The following is a 17,023-nucleotide window of genomic DNA, read 5'->3' as shown; positions in this document are numbered from 1 at the left end:
ATTCAGACTTTCTCCCTCTTCTAGGATTTTTTAAGGTAAAATTTTATCTATAACAAAGGTGTTGATATAAGTCATAAATAACATGTTCTTATTCAATCTATGTGCCATTCCTGTAACATGTCCACTTTCTCATATTTATTACTCTTTCGATCAGTTCTGAGAGAACTGTTATATTTTTATTAATTTTCTCAAAAGGCCATCTTTGGTGTTGTCAGTCACTTTTATCCCTTTGTTTCTTTGTTTTGCTCTTTCTTTTTAACTTTTAGTGCTTTTAAATGAATTTTTTACCTTCTAGATTTTTACTGACTTTGTCTTTTTTCTAGCTTCTTAATTAAAATCTTAACTCATTTGTTTTTAGTCCATCTTGCTTACAAATAAATGCCTTTGAAGATGTAAATTCTCCCAATACTTGTCACTTCACAATCATTTTGAGCCAGAAAAAGAGAATAAGTACTCAGCAATGTAAAAGCAATATCTGTCCATAAGACTGCGAAAACCAGTCCTTAGTGACCACTGTTTAATAGTCTGGAATATTTAAAACTGAACAAATGCAGAAACAGGGGCCAGATACACACCTTGTTCATGGTCCTTTAAGGTCTGCTTCCCGTTAAAAATATTGAAGGACTCAAGTTACAAGTCACCACAGAAACGGGGACAAAGCAGAAGCAAATTATTTCTGAAATGTAGAGACCACAGCAATGATCAAATTCACCAATGCGTGTACCTAGCCCCAAACTAAAGTCACACAGAAAGTGGATTTCACTGCAAGAAAGGTTAATACTAATTGTGCTGATACATGCCCTAGGTTGGCTTCTCCTTCCCTCTTGCTAATGAGGAAGCATGCATTGGTGTGCAGACGTGTCCAGCCCTCATTTGAGAAGAAATGTCCTTTCCCTTCTTTTTCCCTGCAGTACTCATCCTTGCTCTCAAGTTCATTTGTAATCTCTCTAGAACAGAGAAATTCCCTGGACACTTGCAGCTTGCTCCGGACTTGGCCAAGTAAACTTACTCTCATGTGAGAATAAGAAAATGATTTTTTTAAGGTGACCACAAACAATTAAAATAATTAAAACTTAAAGGATTCATAATGAAATTATTACAATAGTAAACATAAAGATTCATAAATGTGATCATGTAATGATGAGTTAACTCTTCTCTCACGTACAAAGCTGACTGTAGCCATCTAGTCATATGTCTGAATGTCCTAAAAAAAAAAAAAAATGGCTTAAGGAGGGCACGTACTGCATGGAGCACTGGGTGCTATACGAAAACAATGGATGGTGGATCACCACATCAAAAACTAATGATGTATTGTATGGTGACTAACATAACATAATAAAAAAAAAATGGCTCTTACATGCCATTAACAAGTTTAGAACAAAATTAGGATCTAATGAATAAATTAGGAAAACATCACATACTAACTTAACACACTTTTACTATTCAACCTAACTTCACATTTTAAAATATCTCACCTTTCAACTTGATCACATTACTTTTATGTCCAGCAGTCAGGAGAGGGATGCAGAGTGGGGGCACAACGCCCAGAAGCTGCCACGTCTGCAGAGTGGGAGTGGCCGCCATCACTCTCTCACCTGCTCCCTGTCAGCCCATGGATTCAGAGAAGACTGCCCCTCCTTCCAACTGCCAGATCCAGAAAGTTCTCATTTCTCCTTTCTCCTGTGTCCAATCACAAACTGGCCACTAGACTATAAGTCTAGAACTTTCCAAGAGGAGGTTCTCCCAATGGACACTTCCATCCCTTAAATGCGAGCCCACCGTGGCTGAGGTAGAGCCTCTGTTTAGGAAACCAACAGGAATGCTTTCAGGGAGAGAGGAAAGCTCTGTCCACACCCCATATGGATGTTCATGAGGCCCACCATAGGGAAGGGAAGAAAGTTTTCAGAGATTTTGTAGAGAATAACTTGGCAAAAACAAAAAAGCTGGGATGGAAAACCTACAAAGATTTCTGAAGTTAGCCTCTGGGTGATTAAATGTAAACATCAAAAAAGGAACAAGCTTGGAGGAAGAGATTCATTGTATCTTAAATATCTGGACACAGAGCTGCGTCTCATACACAGTGGAACCACTCACAGAGAATATATTTACCATAAAAATAGGAAAAGCTGAATACATGATGAAATGAAAGAATGAATGGACATATTGTGTCAGGAAGAAATCTACAGAAAATTTCTTGCATGTTGAATATTTAACTGTCATTACCACAGCACTTCCCGAGTTATCATGTGCTGGTGCAGCTTGTGCTTTGGTCTCTATGAAAACCCTGGAGGATGAATTTCTGCCAGTCACTAATCAGCAGCAGACCCAGCACCTCAATTCCTGGCCAGTGGTTTGTTAGAAATCCATGAAAACACCCAGGACAGGGATTGATCCAGATGGCAGGGTTAACATGCAAGACAGGGTAAGAGTGTCACAATATGAGGACACGTGAAGAAAAAAGCAAACAGACAAGAAAGGAATAGAGGAATATTTTCAAGAATCCAGGGAAAGAAAGAGGGAAGTGAGGAGGAACGTTGCAAGGAAGAGAGACATTAGCCCAGTGTCCCCCTGAGGCCACGTCCACGTCCATCAGAGGGGAGCTTCCAGTCACTAAGGATAGAAGTCCACCATGTAGAGCTGAAACCATGTGGGGAATGTATTGGCTGATGGAACTGGGGAGCCCAGAGTGATTGGGGCTCCAGCACCTTCTGTGAGTCTGTGTGTCTGCCTTCACTTATTTGATGCTTTGGTTTTGTTATTGCTGCTGTTTTCGGCATCACTGGAGTATGGTGACAAATGAACATTGGACCTATAGATAGTGTGCCGCCTTCCAGCCTCCCAGGGAAGAAGGTTGGGGGGCACCACAGGCCATGTGGACCCTCGAGGGCTCTAACAGGTGCAGCAGAGCCTGTGATGTAACATGAACGAAAGTCCTTCTGAGGAAAGTCTTCCAACAACTTCTCAGAGAGGACGGCCTGAAGAACCACGGGAGCCTGGTGCACATGGAGCATGCACGGAACTGCACCTGAATGGTCATGTCCTTACCTGCAGTGCCTCCAGTGAGGGTATGCAGCATTTCAGAAGGAAAATGCGGAACTGGTCAAGAAACTTGATTTTAAGCAAATCATGAAAATTAATATTTTATGTAGCATTCATCACATCTTGGAATACTTTAATTGACATTTTCTTTTAAAAACATAAAGTGAAGTAACCATTAGAAGTTTGGTGTATGTGTACATGGTGACGTGATGCCCACAACCAGGCCAGTTAACTCAGCCACCACCTCACATCCAGAACTCTTCTTTTTCTTTTCTTTTGTTTTTCTTTCTTCAGGTGAGAACACTTGGGATCTACCCTCTTGGCAAATTTCATGTATACAATTTCTCTGCCTTCTTACATGCAGGCTTCATCCTCAGCTTGCCTCTCTGATGCTGAAAACTGATTGTACTTCTTTCAGGCTTCAAACCTGACCTTATCATCCAGAACAAGAGAGCACATTTCTTTTCCCTCCATCCTCCATAAGAATCAGGCTGTGTGTACCTGGAGTAGGTTCCTGGCCTTGAACCATCACTCTGGGTGATACAAATGGCATCTGTCTGATGATTGGCCTGACCTGCAGATTACCTGTCCATCCCTCAACATGTCACATTGACAAATATGCTTTTTCCTGATGGCCTCAGGCTGATCAGAACCCAAGGTTACACATGAGGGTGGAGTCAACCAACCAAAATCCACATGGTGGCCATGAGAGGGTGACAAGGTGGACTGGGAGTTAGAGAAACAGCCAAGCAGTCTGATTCAGGTGGGGATATTGCAGAAGTCCCCATGATTTGCTCTCCCCTTTCCCATATTTTCACCTTTGCCACCTCTCCCATCTCAACGTTATTTTCCAGAAGCATCCACATGTGTAGGGCTGGGACCTGCACATGGTCCCTCTGGACATTTTTCAGTCTTGGGCCCCACTTTCAGCCCTAAAAAAAAAAAATAGAACTAACCCCCTGTCCCCTAGTTCAACCCACATAAGTTGCTGACTAACAAACTGGCTAGAAAGAGCAATGAAAACCACAATCAAATCAGAAAGTAAAATTTTCAAGCTCTGAAGACAGGGAAGACATTTTCCTCCCCACTACTTGACAGTCAGAATGTCCCTGCTGCATAATCAGTGTTTGAGAATGGTTTGTTGAGTTAATTAATGAAACTGAGAGTAACTGAGGTCTAGCTATGGATGTCTCCACTCACACTGCCACGGGGGTCATCAGTCACAAAAGGTCCATCTTCATTATTCTCGGAGTCTGTCTGTATTGATTGGCCTACCTGCTGACATTGATTTGTAACCCCCAGACACAGGCCCTCACCACTATTCATGGACACGTAGAGTGGCCTGACAAGAGTCAACCACCACAGGTGTCCCAAGCCAAGGTTGAACCAAGTGCCCTTCTGCCTTCCTGTGTTAATTCCCACACTGTAAACATGTGTCCTATTCATGGTCCATTTGGTGCCATATTTTCTGCACTTCTGTGGTCTTTCTTGGTGATTTCAGTGTTTAAAATGGCCCTGAAGCCCAGAGCTGCAGGGTTAACTGGTGTCCTAAGCAGAAGAAGGTGGGATGTGCCTCATGACAAAACACCTGTGTAAGTGAGGCTCGCTCAGGCTCCTGATGCAGAGCTGTGGGCCCTGAGTTCAGTGGTAATGAGTCAACAGTGCAGTAAATCCAGAAAAGGAACAGGATATTCATGACATCAATGTGGAGCCACACCAGCGAGTGCTAAAGTAACATCTAGGAGGCTATGATGACGGCATGATGACACCAAGAAAAAGGGGAAAAGGAGCTTTGTTCTTGGATTCATGAGATGATGACTGTTTCCTAGTCTCTAAAACCATCTTGGGCAGCACAGCTGTGGGGCTGAAAGCCAAAGACCCGGGCGATCACAGTACCCGAGCTGGGAAATGTTGCACACTTCTGAGCTGGTGTTTAAGTGTGGGGAAATACTCCATACAATAAATTATTTACAAATACATATGTATTAAAGAAGCTATCTTTATTTTTTAATATTTTATTTATTTATTTGAGAGAGAGGGAGAAAGAGAGAGACAGAGCACAAACAGGGGGAGGGGCAGAGGGAGAGGGAAAATGAGAGAAGGAGAAAAAGAGAGGATCATGACCTGAGCCAAAGGCAGACACTTAACCAACTGAACCACCCATGCATCCCAAGAAGCTGTCTTTAAACAGGAATACACATGAAACAAGGCTGGGTAGTCATCAGGTGGCAAGTGTTGTGAACAGAGGCTCCCAGAACCTGTACCCCACATCTCCCCCAGGGACAGTGGCTCACTGTCCCTGACTCCATGTCCTTGGGATGGTAACACAGCAGCCACGAATGCCAGGAGGCACTGTATGCATGGTCCTTGCTGGATCCCCGGACTCATTCTTGACCAAAACACTCCTGTTCTTTTTCCTGGAGCATCTCTTTTCCCTTCAGGGACACACAGGCACTGCTACCTCTCAGGCATCACATTTATGCACCTGTGAATCTCCCTGCTAATTTTGGTAAAATGCAAATTGTGATTCAGGAAGTCAGCTGAGGACAAGACCTTATATTTTTTTTAAAAAGCCTCAGGGTGACAGCTCTGCTGCTGCTCTAAGTCCAACAAACATCAAGAAGGCTGAGTCCTGCCTTTCTATTTAATTCAGAATACTTGGAACAACAGATCCATCCAATAGGTTTGTGTAGTTAAATAATACAGATCTTCACAAAACAACTTGTTTCTACTTAGAGGCCTGGAGATGTCAACAGGAACAGGGAAACTGTGAACTCCCTTGGCTAGGTGACAAGACTTTTAACAAGAAGAGCATCAAACATCTCAACTGCTACAAACATGTCAGGAAGAAAAAGAAGAAGAAAAACCTATGTATTTAGCATAAATTCAACACAGATTTTTATTGAGGACATTTTCCATGCAGGTGAGACACCTTGCCAAGTATACAAATATTAAGAAAACATGGACTTTTCTCTCAAGAATCCTAAGAATTAGAAGGGATGAGGGTCCTGACTGGGGAAAACAAGCACCAGGGGTCAGGAACAGAACTGTCAAAGTGCCCGAAAATGTGGTGGAAGTTCTCACCAGACAGACTGCTTCCACTTCTGAATAAAGGAGGGCTGACCGGAGGAAGTGACATCTGATGCCTGTGACCCATGTAGGTGCTGGGACATCATTTTACACCAAGTTAAATTTTGACACTTAAGTTCCAGAACCAAGTCAGAACAAGAAATCACCCAAAATTACACTGAGCTTATATTGCCAACCGATCCTTAAGCAAAAATGAAAGACAAAATTACACACAGAGAGTTGCAAGGACGTCACCATTGAGCTGGATTTAGGTAAGTACTGGAGCCTGGGCTGCTGGGATCTCGCTCAGAAGAGAGGTCAGTACACTGAGGTATCTGGTGTGTTTTCCTGGGAGAAACAGAGGAAGAGTCACTCTGCAGCAGGTGGAGGTGAGAACAGCAGGGGGAAGACCACTGTAAGCAGGAGGGCTGAAGACAGACTGAAAGGTAGGAAGACACAGGGGAAAGAACAGGGAGGTGGCTCCAAAGACATACCAGCGCTTCCAGAGCCACAATGCCAGACCTGCCAGAAGTACCAGGGGCACTGTCACCACCAGGAAGACCAAGCCCATGGAGTGGGACTGCTCTGTGGGTTTGGTGCACAGAAGGTGTCATTTCCCATCGACCCTGGGTTGAACTGCACCTCCCTGTCTTCCTCGCTCTTGTCAACCTCTGCCTCACCAACCACCCTTCCTCTTTTCACTTCTCCCAACCCTCCTCAGAGATGGACCCTTCACCCAATCCGATGCATCCTCCCATATTTGCGAGACTTGACTCTCAGTTCCTCCATTTCTTGGATTACCAATTTTTTTTAGTCACTTTTGGTCTAACCACCCAAATTTTTCATCTGGCTATCCTGCTCTGCTGGAGAACCACCCACCCCCTTTCCCAGCTGGACCCCAGTCTTTCTCACCCCAGTAGAGGACCATGTCCTGGCCTCCTAGACTGCTGTGTCTCACCCGGCACGACAGGCCAGCTGCCTCCCTGGATTTCACATCCAAGGACATCTGAAGATACCATGTCCCATCAGCATGAGGCAGGAGATCACCTCGCTGGGTGCCCCGTTGCTCCCGCTCACCCCACATCCACATCACCCACACAGGCTTTGGGTAGAAGCCCGAGACGTGGCACACCAGCAGCAGACGGCCGGGACCGGGACTGGGGCCAGTGGACAGCCAGGCCTCTGGCCTCACTGCAGAGACAGGGCAGGAATTCACAGACTGAGAGGGTAGATCTTCACATCACTTTAGACAGATATCTTTCTACCTCTAGACCCATCACCATCATCCCCTCTCCCTCTTGACTCTTTCTTACCCTGAATTTGAAAGAATAGTACAAATGTATGAGGGCAGAGTAGAGAATTCATAGAGGAGGGAGCAGGATTTACCTTGTCGCTGGAGATATGCCTTCCCTGCATCAAGAAGACCCAACAGGAACCGGGGGCAGGAGTCGCTGAGGAGTTTGTGTGCTATTTCATTGAAAACATGGTACTGATTGAATACTGTGCAGACCTGCCGAGCCCTACTTCCTCCCTTTGGAGATGGCCACCATGATGTGTTCTGGAAACTCACGAGATCTGAACCTTGATAAGCAATCCGCATGAAGCCTACTGATGCTTCTCCAAAGTGGGAATCACAGCCTAACACCAGCTGTACCTGGAAGGGATCTGGGGAAGAGAGACTGTGAGTTACAATACAGAGGGAATGAAGGAGATGAAATGAGATGAGTGCAAGCCAAGGATGCTGGATGTAGAAGGGTAAATTTGGGGATTGGAGGGAATGGAGCAAAGTTTGACTTGAGGGGAGGTTCAGACAAAGGGGAAGAGGTGGTTGCAGCAGGCAGAGGCAAAGGCGAATGATTGAGGAGGCAGCGAATGTTGGAAGAGAGACATGAAAGGTTTGGGCAGAGAATAGGGGACGACTCAGCAGGAGAGCTGAGGTAAAAACAATCTAGGGTGAAGGGAGTGCAATGGGGTACAAATAGACATCGCTGCTGGGATTGAATGGGGAGAAAGCACAGTTCAAAGTAAGTGACAAGTGAGGGAGCAAGGATACCTGGTTGGAGGCCAGAGAAAGGGGTGGTCATGGGAGACCCTAGGGGGAGACAGGAGAGCAGAGCCTGTGGTCAATGAGAGGAGGGGGAAGCTAAAGAAAACATGAAGCTTTTCAAGAATCACAGTCTGGCTTCTACCCCCTGCCCAGATGGGTGTGATTCAATTTCCAGATAGAGAGAGGTGAGGTTCAGAAGACAGTGCAGTTCGTTTCCTAAAGAGGGAACTCAATGAGACACACACATACCTGCCACCTGCAACCCAACCCAGAGGGAAATGAACTCACATTCAAGCTGCCATTCACTGACATGGTTATGATATACTGAAGGAGACCTAATGGAGTATTTGTAGAATAACTTTTCTACTTCCACCAGCTCCTCGTTGCTGAAGTTGCCTTTAGACCAAGGCTGCAGAAAAATGAAAGCACCAGTCTTATTGTCCCAGCCATGAGTCTGCAGCTCATCCAACCAAGCTGAGCCTTGATTTTGTGTCCAGGAACGGTTGCAAAAAGATGTGGTCAGGAGGATTCGGAAGGAGATTGGCTCCTGGAAGGCTGTGGAAAAAGGACAGATAAACATTGAACGGGAAGGAGAGAGATTGGAGAAGAAGGTGAGAGGGTGGAGAGCCGACATCTGGAGGCCAGAGAGGCCATAGTGGTCTCGGGAGACAGATCCCCCAGCTTCATATCCAACCTTCAGAAGAGCACAGGGCCCTGGGGTCGGGGATGCTCAGGAAGGAACCAGGCTGGCACTCTCCCTCCACAGTTATGCATTGGGGAACTCAGACCATGAGTGCACACACACAGAGACACAAATACACACATACAGACACACACAGAGATGTGCACATATACACACACAGACATGCAGACACATACCCACACACATACACACATGCACATGCACAGAGATGCACAAGGCACCTCTACACACATACATATACACATATTCAAATGCACACTAGCCCATGTACACACATCACAAACACACAGACTTACACAAACACACACAGACTGGCAGAAACACACAGACACACATAAACAGACACAGACACATAAACAGATACACACACACACACACACACACACACACAAACCACACTGTGTACCCTCTGGGCAGGGCCGGAGTTCTCACCATCTTCACTGTCACCACCTGGGAGGAGAACCACCAGCAACACAAGTTGCAGGAACAGCATTGTACTTGCAGATGTTCTTTCTTTCTCTTACAAAGTCGGTCTTTGACCTATTTTCTAGCAAACCTACCCCACACACAGTCCCTCTCTTCTGACTTCCTTCTCCACACACCAGCCTTCCCTGAGTCTCTGCGACAATGCAAATGTGCTCCTCCCTCAACCCTGAACACCTACTCAGACTCTCACCTCCCCCCCTGGTCTGACTCTCCTTCTGGCTTCCAGCTTCTCACCGTCATCAGCTTCCATCTTGCTCCACATCCCCTAGTTTAAATGCTACACAACGAGTCCTGTGTAGCATGGAAACTGACCCTACCTCTCCTACCTTTTCTTCTCATCCGGACATAAACCCATGAAAACACGAGGATCCCCAGCACCCAGCCCTGGAACCTGCTGCCACTCTGTCCCTCCTGCCCTTGTGACACCCCCCGTGTATTTCCTTCCCCATCTCACTCACACCCCAGCTCCTTCACATCTCTGACTTCTCACTGTTTATGTTAAAAAACAAAATCAACAAGGTAAATTTGAAGATCTAATTGGTTTTATTAAGTGATTCAAGAATCAGACTGCATCCCATCTGGCAGGTAGAGGGGAGCTATAAGGAGGGTCGCAATGGGAAGATTTCGTAGCAAGGAAGTTGGCAAAGAAGAGAAAGGAGTGTTTCAGGGAAGGTCACCTTCCCTTAATAAGGAGAGCAGGGGGTCTTACTATGCAGATGATCTCCCCACCTTGGGGGTGGAGAGGGCCCATGTGACAGAGTACCTCACTGGTGCTGACCAGAGAATTCCTAACTGACTGGTGAAAATTTCGGGGAGAGGTTAGGGATTAAGCAAGGTTTAGGGACTTAGTCTGCCCCAAGGTGCCATTTTGGGCCCAATGTTTTCTTTTTAATGGTTGCTCTATTTGCTTGTCCAGATTCCCCCACGATTGCCTGTGTAAAAGTATCAGCAACCACCAGTTCACCATTACTCTTAGGGGAAAACAAGAAGCCATCACAGAAACCACAGGACACTGAAACATCTGAAGAATACCCCCTCCATCTGACTTGCATTAACATAGATTCACTCACCAAACAGTCACTTAGCACCTGCCTGGATCCAGGCACCGTGCTACACTCATGAAAATACAGTATTCACAGTGCAATCACTTCATTCAAGGAGCTTTTAGAAAAGAAAAACACATAAACCAAAAACTATATATTTCGGTGTTCCAAATTTATTTTAAGACTCAGGATAGTTAACATACAGTGTTATATTACTTTCAGGTGTAAAGTATAGGGATTCAGCGATTCTATACACCACTCAGTGCCCATCCATATGAGTGTAATCCCAAGCCCCTTCACCCGTTTCCTCCCATCCCCCCTCCCACCTTCCCTCTGGGAACCAGCAGTGTGTTCTCTATAGACAAGTGTCTGTTTTTTTTTTTCCTTTGTCACTTTTTTCTGTTACTTTTGTTAGTTTCTTAAATTCCACATATGAAGAAATCATATGGTATTTGTCTTTCTCTGACTATTTCACTTACCACCATACTCTCTAGCTCCATACCATGTTGTGGTAAATGGCAAGAGTTCTGTCGTTTTTATGGCTAATATCCCATTGAATGTACCATGTTTTTTTTCTGTATTCCTCTATGTATGAACACTTGGGCTGCTTCCATACATGAACTATTGTAAATAATGCTGCGGTAAACACTGGGGTGAATGTTTCTTTTTTTTTTTCACTGTTTTCACATTCTTTGGGTAAATATCCTGTAGTACAACTACTGGATCACGTGGTATTTCTGTTTTTAATTTTTTGAGGAATCTCCATATTGTTTTCCACCATGGCTGCACCAGTTTGCACTCCCACCAAGTGTACAAGAGTTCCCTTTACTCCACTTTCTGTACAACACTTGTTTTTCATGTGTTTTTTGAATTTAGCCAATAGGACAGGTGTGAGGTGATATCACATTGTGGCTTTGATTTGCATTTCCCTGATGATGAGAGATGTTGAGCATTTTTTCCTGTGTCTGTCAGCCATCTGAATGTCTTCTTTAGAGAAATATCTACTCATGTCTTCTACCCATTTTTAGTTGGATTATTTGCTCTTTTGGTGTTGAGTTGCCCAAGTTGTTTATATATTTTGGATACTAACCATTTATCAGATATGTTATTAGGAAATATCTACTCACATTCAGTGATCGTCCTTTAGTTTTGTTGATTGTTTCCTTTGCTGTACAGAAGCGTTTTATTTAATGTACTCCCAACAGTTTATTTTTGTTTTTGTTTCCCTTGTCTCTGGAGACATATCTGGAAAAATGTTGCTGTGGCTGATGTCAGAGACTACTGCCTGTGCTCTCTCTCTCTTTTTTTTCCCACAGCATAATCTTTATTTTTTTATTTTTATTTATTATTTTTATTATGTTCAGTTAGCCAGTATATAGTACATCATTAGTTTTTGATGTAGTGTTCAACAATTCCTTCGTTGCGTATAACATCCAGTGCTCATCTCAACACGTGACCTCCTAAATACCCATCATCTGGTTACCCCATCCCCGCACCCTCCTCCCTCTGTAACCCTCACCCTCAGTTTGTTTCCAGGAGTCCAGAGTCTCTCATGGTTTGTTTCCCTCTCTGATTTCTTCCTGTTCAATTTTCCCTCCCTTCCTCTGTGGTCCTCCACGCTATTCCTTACGTTCCACGTGTAAGTGAAACCATAGGATAATTGTCTTTCTCGGCTTGACTTATTTCACTTAGCATAATCCCCTCCAGTTCCATCCATGTCTATCCAAATGGTGGGTATTCTGATGGCCTTTCTGATGGCTGAGTGATATTCCATTGTATATATGTATCACATCTTTATCCACTCATTTGTTGAAAGGCGTCTCAGCTCCCTTCATAGTTTGGCTATTGTGGACACTGCTGCTATGAACATTGGGGTCCACGTGCCCCTTCTTTTCACTATATCTGTATCGTTGGGATAAATACCTAGTAGTGCAATTGCTGGGTTGTAAGGTAGCTCCATTTTTAACTTTTTAAGGAACCTCCATACTGTTTTCCAGACTGGCTGTGCCAGCTTACATTCCCACCAACAGTGTAAGAGTGTTCTTTCTCCACATCCTTGCCAACACTTGTTGTTTCCTGTCTTATTCATTTTTGCCATTCTAACTGGTGTAAGGTGGTATCTCATTGTGGTTTTGATTTGTATTTCCTTGATGGCTAGTATACTTTGAAATCTGGAACATTTTTTCATGTGTCTATTAACCATTTGTATGTCTTCTCTGGGGAAGTGTCTGTTCATGTCTTCTGCAGATATATTGACTGGATTATTTGTTTCTGGGTGTTGAGTTTGGTAAGGTCTTTATAGATTTGGATACCAGCCCTTTATCTGAAATGTAAAAATGTCTATGCTCCCCAGAGCAATTTACCTTTAAATGCAATCTTTATCAAAATACCATTGACATTTTCACAGAGCAGAAACAAACAATCCTAAAATTCGTATGGAAACAGAAAAGACCCCGAATTGCTAGGGGAATGTTGGAAAAGAAAACCAAAGCTGGGGGCATCACAATGCCTGACTTCAAGGTATATTACAAAGCTGTAGTCAACAAGAGAGTATATATTGGCACAAAAACAGACACATAGATCAATGGAACAGAATAGATATCCCAGAAATGGACCTTTAACTCTATAGTCAACTAGTCTTTGACAACGCAGGAAAAAATATCCAATGGAAAAAAGACAGTCTCTTCAATAAATCGTGCTGGGAAAACTGGACAGCCACATGCAGAAGAATTAAACTGACCTTTCTCTTATACCATACAAAAAAATAAACTCTAAATGGATGAAAGACCTCAATGTGAGACAGGAATCCATCAAATTTCTAGAGGAGAACATAGGCAGTAACCTCTTCGACATCGGCCACAGCAACTTCTTTCCAGACATGTCTCTAAATTCAAGGGAAACAAAAACAAAAATGAACTTTTGGGACTTCATCAAGATAAAAAGCTTTTGCACAGCAAAGGAATCAGTCAACAAAACTAAGGCAATCCATGGAATGGGGTAAGATACTTGCCTGTGTTCTCTTCTAGGATTTTTATGATTTCAGGTCTCACATTTAGGTCTTAATCCACTTTGAATTTATTTTTGTGTATGGTGTAAGAAAGTCATCTAGTTTCTTTTCTTTTTTTTTTTAAATTTTATTATGTTATGTTAGTCACCATACAATACATCATTAGTTTTTGATGTGGTGATCCACGATCCATTGTTTTCGTATAACACCCAGTGCTCCATGCAGTACATGCCCTCCGTAATACCCATCACCGGGCTAACCCATCCCCCCTCTCCCCTCCCCTCTAGAACCCTTTTTGTTTCTCAGAGTCCATAGTCTCTCATGGTTCATCTCCCCCTCCAATTTCCCCCCCTTCATTTTTCCCTTCCTTCTCCTAATGTCCTCCCTGTTATTCCTTATGTTCCACAAATAAGTGAAACCATATGATCATTGGCTTTCTCTGCTTGACTTATTTCACTTAGCATCATCTCCTCCAGTCCCACCCATGTGGATGTAAAAGTTGGGTATTCATCCTTTCGGATGGCTGAGTAATATTCCATTGTGTATATGGACCACATCTTCTTTATCCATTCATCTCTTGAAGGGCATCTCGGCTCTTTCCACAGTTTGGCTATTGGGACACTGCTGCTATGAACATTGGGGTGCATATGGCCCTTCTTTTCACTACCTCTGTGTCTTTGGGGCTAATACCCAGTAGTGTAATTGCTGGGTCAGAGGGTAGCTCTATTTTTAATTTTTGAGGAACATCCACACTGTTTTCCAAAGTGGCTGGACCAACTTGCAATTCCCACCAACAGTGTAAGAGGGTTCCCCTTTCTCCGCAACCTCTCCAACATTTGTTGTTTCTTTCCCTGTCCATTTTTGCCATTCTAACTGGTGTAAGGTGGTATCTCAGTGTGGTTTTGACTTGAATTTCCCTGATGGCTAATGATGATGAACATTTTTTCATGTGTCTGTTAGCCATTTGTATGTCTTCTTCAGAGAAGCGTCTTTTCATATCTTCTGCCCACTTTTTGACTTGATTATTTGTTTTTTGGGTGTTGAGTTTGAGAAGTTCTTTATAGATCTTGGATACCAGCCCTTTATCTGTAGTGTCATTTGCAAATGTCTTCTCCCATTCTGTGGGTTGCCTCTTTGTTTTGTTGACTGTTTCCTTTGCTGTGCAGAAGCTTTTTATCTTGATGAAGTCCCAAAAGTTCATTTTTGCTTTTGTTTCACTAGTTTTTGGAGATGTATCTTGAAAGAAGTTGCTGTGGCCGATGTCAAAGAGGTTACTGCCTATGTTCTCCTCTAGGATTTTGATGGATTCCTGTCTCACATTGAGGTCTTTCATCCATTTTGAGTTTATCTTTGTGTATGGCATTAGAGAATGGTCGAGTTTCATTCTTCTGCATGTGGCTGTCCAATTTTCCCAGCACCATTTATTGAAGAGACTGTCTTTTTTCCACTGCATGTTTTTTCCTGCTTTGTCAAAGATTATTTGACCCTAGAGTTGAGGGTCCATATCTGAGTTCTCTATTCCGTTCCATTGGTCTATGTGTCTGTTTTTGTGCCAGTACCATGCTGTCTTGGTGATCTAGTTTCTTTCTTTTTTATGTGCTGTCCAGTTTTCCTAACATCAGTTGTTGAAGAGATTTTCTATTTCCCATTGCATATTCTTGCCTCCTTTTTCAAGTTTAATTGACCATAAAATTTGGGTTTATTTCTGGGCTCTCTGCTCTGTTCCATTGACCCTAGTGTTTACTTTTGTGCTAGGTCCATACTGTTTTAATTACTACAGCTTTGTAGTATAATTTGAAATATGGACTTGTGATACATCCAGATTTGTTTGTCTTTTTCAAGATTCCTTTGCCATTCAAAGTATTTTGTGGTTCCATACAAATTTTAAGATTGTTTGCTCTAGTAGTGTGAAAAATGCTATTGGTATTTAGATAGACATTGCATTAAATCTGTAGTTGCTTTAGGTAGTATGGAAATGTTAACAATATTTTTTCTTCCAATCCATAAGCATAGAATATCTTTCCATTTCTTTGTGTCACTTTCAATTTTTTTCATCAGTATTTTATAGTTTTCAGATACAAGTCTTTCACCTCTTTGGTCAGGTGTATTTCTAGGTATTGAATTATTTTGGGTGCAATTGAAATGGGATGGTTTTCTTGATTTCTCTTTATGCTGCTTCACTATTAGTGTATACAAATATCAGAATGTGTACTCTGCTGTTTTAGGATGGAATGGTCTGAAATATTATTTATTTAACTGGTTCAATATGTCATTCAAGGTCACTGTTTCCTTGATGATTTTCTGATTAGATGATCTGTCCATTGATGTAAATGGGGTGCTAAAGTCCCTTGCTATTATTGCATTACTATTGATTACTTCTTTCATGTTTGTTACTAACTGCTTTATGTATTTGGGTGCTCCCATTTTGGGTGCACAAGTATTTACAATTGTTATATCTTCTTGTTGGATTATTCCCCTTATTAGTATATAGTGTCCTCCTTTGCCTCTTGTTACAGTCTTTCTGTTAACGTCTATCTTATCTGATACAAGTATTGCTATGTTGGCTTTCATTTCACATCCATTTGCTTGATAAATGCTTCTCCACTCCTTCGCTTTTAATCTCATTTGCTTTTAGGTCTGAAATGAGTCTCTTGTAGGCAGGACAGAAATGTGTCTTGATTTTTAATCCATCCCATCACACTACCTCTTTTTATTGGAGCATTTAATCCATTTTTATTCAATGTAATTATTGATAGATATGTACTTATTGCCATTTTGTTACTTATGTTTGTTTTTGTAGTTCTGTTCCTTTCTCCTCTTGCCTTTTTCTCCAATGGATAGTTGGCTTTCTTTAACAAGATACTTGAATACTTTCTCGTTACATTTTGCATACCTATTGCTAACTTTTGATTTCTGGTTACCATTCAGTATGTATAGAACAGCTTTTATATCTAGATGTCAATATTAAGTTAAGGTCACTTAAGTTTGAACACATCCTTTACTCCTCTCCCACACACAACCTCTGTTTTAGGTATATTTTGTCATAATTTATATCCTTTTATTGTGTGAGTTCCTTGAAGATGTTTATGAATATCTTTATTTTTATTGTTTTGTGCTTCCTTTCCTTTCGGTCTTTGCTTTTCTTTTTTTTTATTTTTTTATTCCTATGCTAATCACCATACATTACATCATTAGTTTTTAATGTAGTATTCCATGATTCATTGTTTGTGCATAACACACAGTGTTCCAGGCAGAACATACCCTCCTTAATACCCATTACCAGGCTAACACATCCCCCCGAACCCCTCCCCTCTAGAACCCTCAGTTTGTTTTTCAGAGTCCATCGTCTCTCATGGTTCGACTCCTCCTCTGATTTACTCCCCTTATTTCTTGCCCTCCTGCTATCTTCTTTTTTTTTCTTAACATATATTGCATTATTTGTTTCACAGGTACAGATCTGTAATTCAACAGTCTTGCAAAATTCACAGCACTCACCATAGCACATACCCTCCCCAATGTCTATCACCCAGCCACCCCATCCCTCCCAACCCCCACCACTCCAGCAAACCTCAGTTTGTTTCCTGAGATTAAGAATTCCTCATATCAGTGAGGTCATATGATACATGTCT

General features: G+C 42.5%; 1 protein-coding gene across 3 annotated transcripts; it reads right to left on the bottom strand.

Moving 5' to 3' along the window:
• Window positions 1-5,913: 5,913 nt before the first annotated feature.
• Window positions 5,914-9,696, bottom strand: LOC112814855 (T-cell surface glycoprotein CD1a-like). Of its 3 annotated transcripts, none has more exons than XR_003205887.2 (6): window positions 9,291-9,694; window positions 8,444-8,710; window positions 7,495-7,773; window positions 7,067-7,299; window positions 6,603-6,693; window positions 5,914-6,456 (listed from the first exon to the last, which is right to left on the bottom strand). XR_003205887.2 is itself a non-coding variant. In XM_025860571.2 (6 exons), exons 1-6 carry the CDS (start codon window positions 9,349-9,351, stop codon window positions 6,360-6,362), a joined length of 1,074 nt encoding a protein of 357 aa, XP_025716356.1. In that variant the 5' UTR covers window positions 9,352-9,692; the 3' UTR covers window positions 5,914-6,359. The 3 variants fall into 3 exon arrangements, 2 of the variants coding, with proteins under 2 accessions (XP_025716356.1, XP_025716357.1); XM_025860571.2 differs by having other exon boundaries at window positions 7,021-7,299; window positions 9,291-9,692; XM_025860572.2 differs by lacking the exon at window positions 5,914-6,456 and having other exon boundaries at window positions 6,602-6,693; window positions 9,291-9,696.
• Between the last annotated feature and the right edge of the window lie 7,327 nt (window positions 9,697-17,023).

The sequence above is a fragment of the Callorhinus ursinus genome, unplaced genomic scaffold (genome assembly GCF_003265705.2).
Source record: "Callorhinus ursinus isolate GAN/ISIS: 27379988/994484 unplaced genomic scaffold, GSC_fseal_2.0 scaffold88, whole genome shotgun sequence".
Lineage (NCBI taxonomy): Eukaryota > Metazoa > Chordata > Mammalia > Carnivora > Otariidae > Callorhinus > Callorhinus ursinus.
The sequence above is the reverse complement of the archived record's forward strand: the minus strand, read 5'-3'. Positions and strand labels throughout refer to the sequence as shown.

Bases quoted from the DNA above. Each gene is read 5' to 3' on its own strand.
- LOC112814855 (XM_025860571.2), bottom strand. From the start codon at position 9,351: ATGCTGTTCCTGCAACTTGTGTTGCTGGTGGTTCTCCTCCCAGGTGGT. The intron at 6,694-7,020 runs GTGAGAAAGACT...CCAAACCCACAG, and splicing joins GGACATGGTCCTCTACTGGG to AGCAGTCCCACTCCATGGGC. The intron at 6,457-6,602 runs GTATGTCTTTGG...TGTTTCTCCCAG, and splicing joins TTGTGGCTCTGGAAGCGCTG to GAAAACACACCAGATACCTC.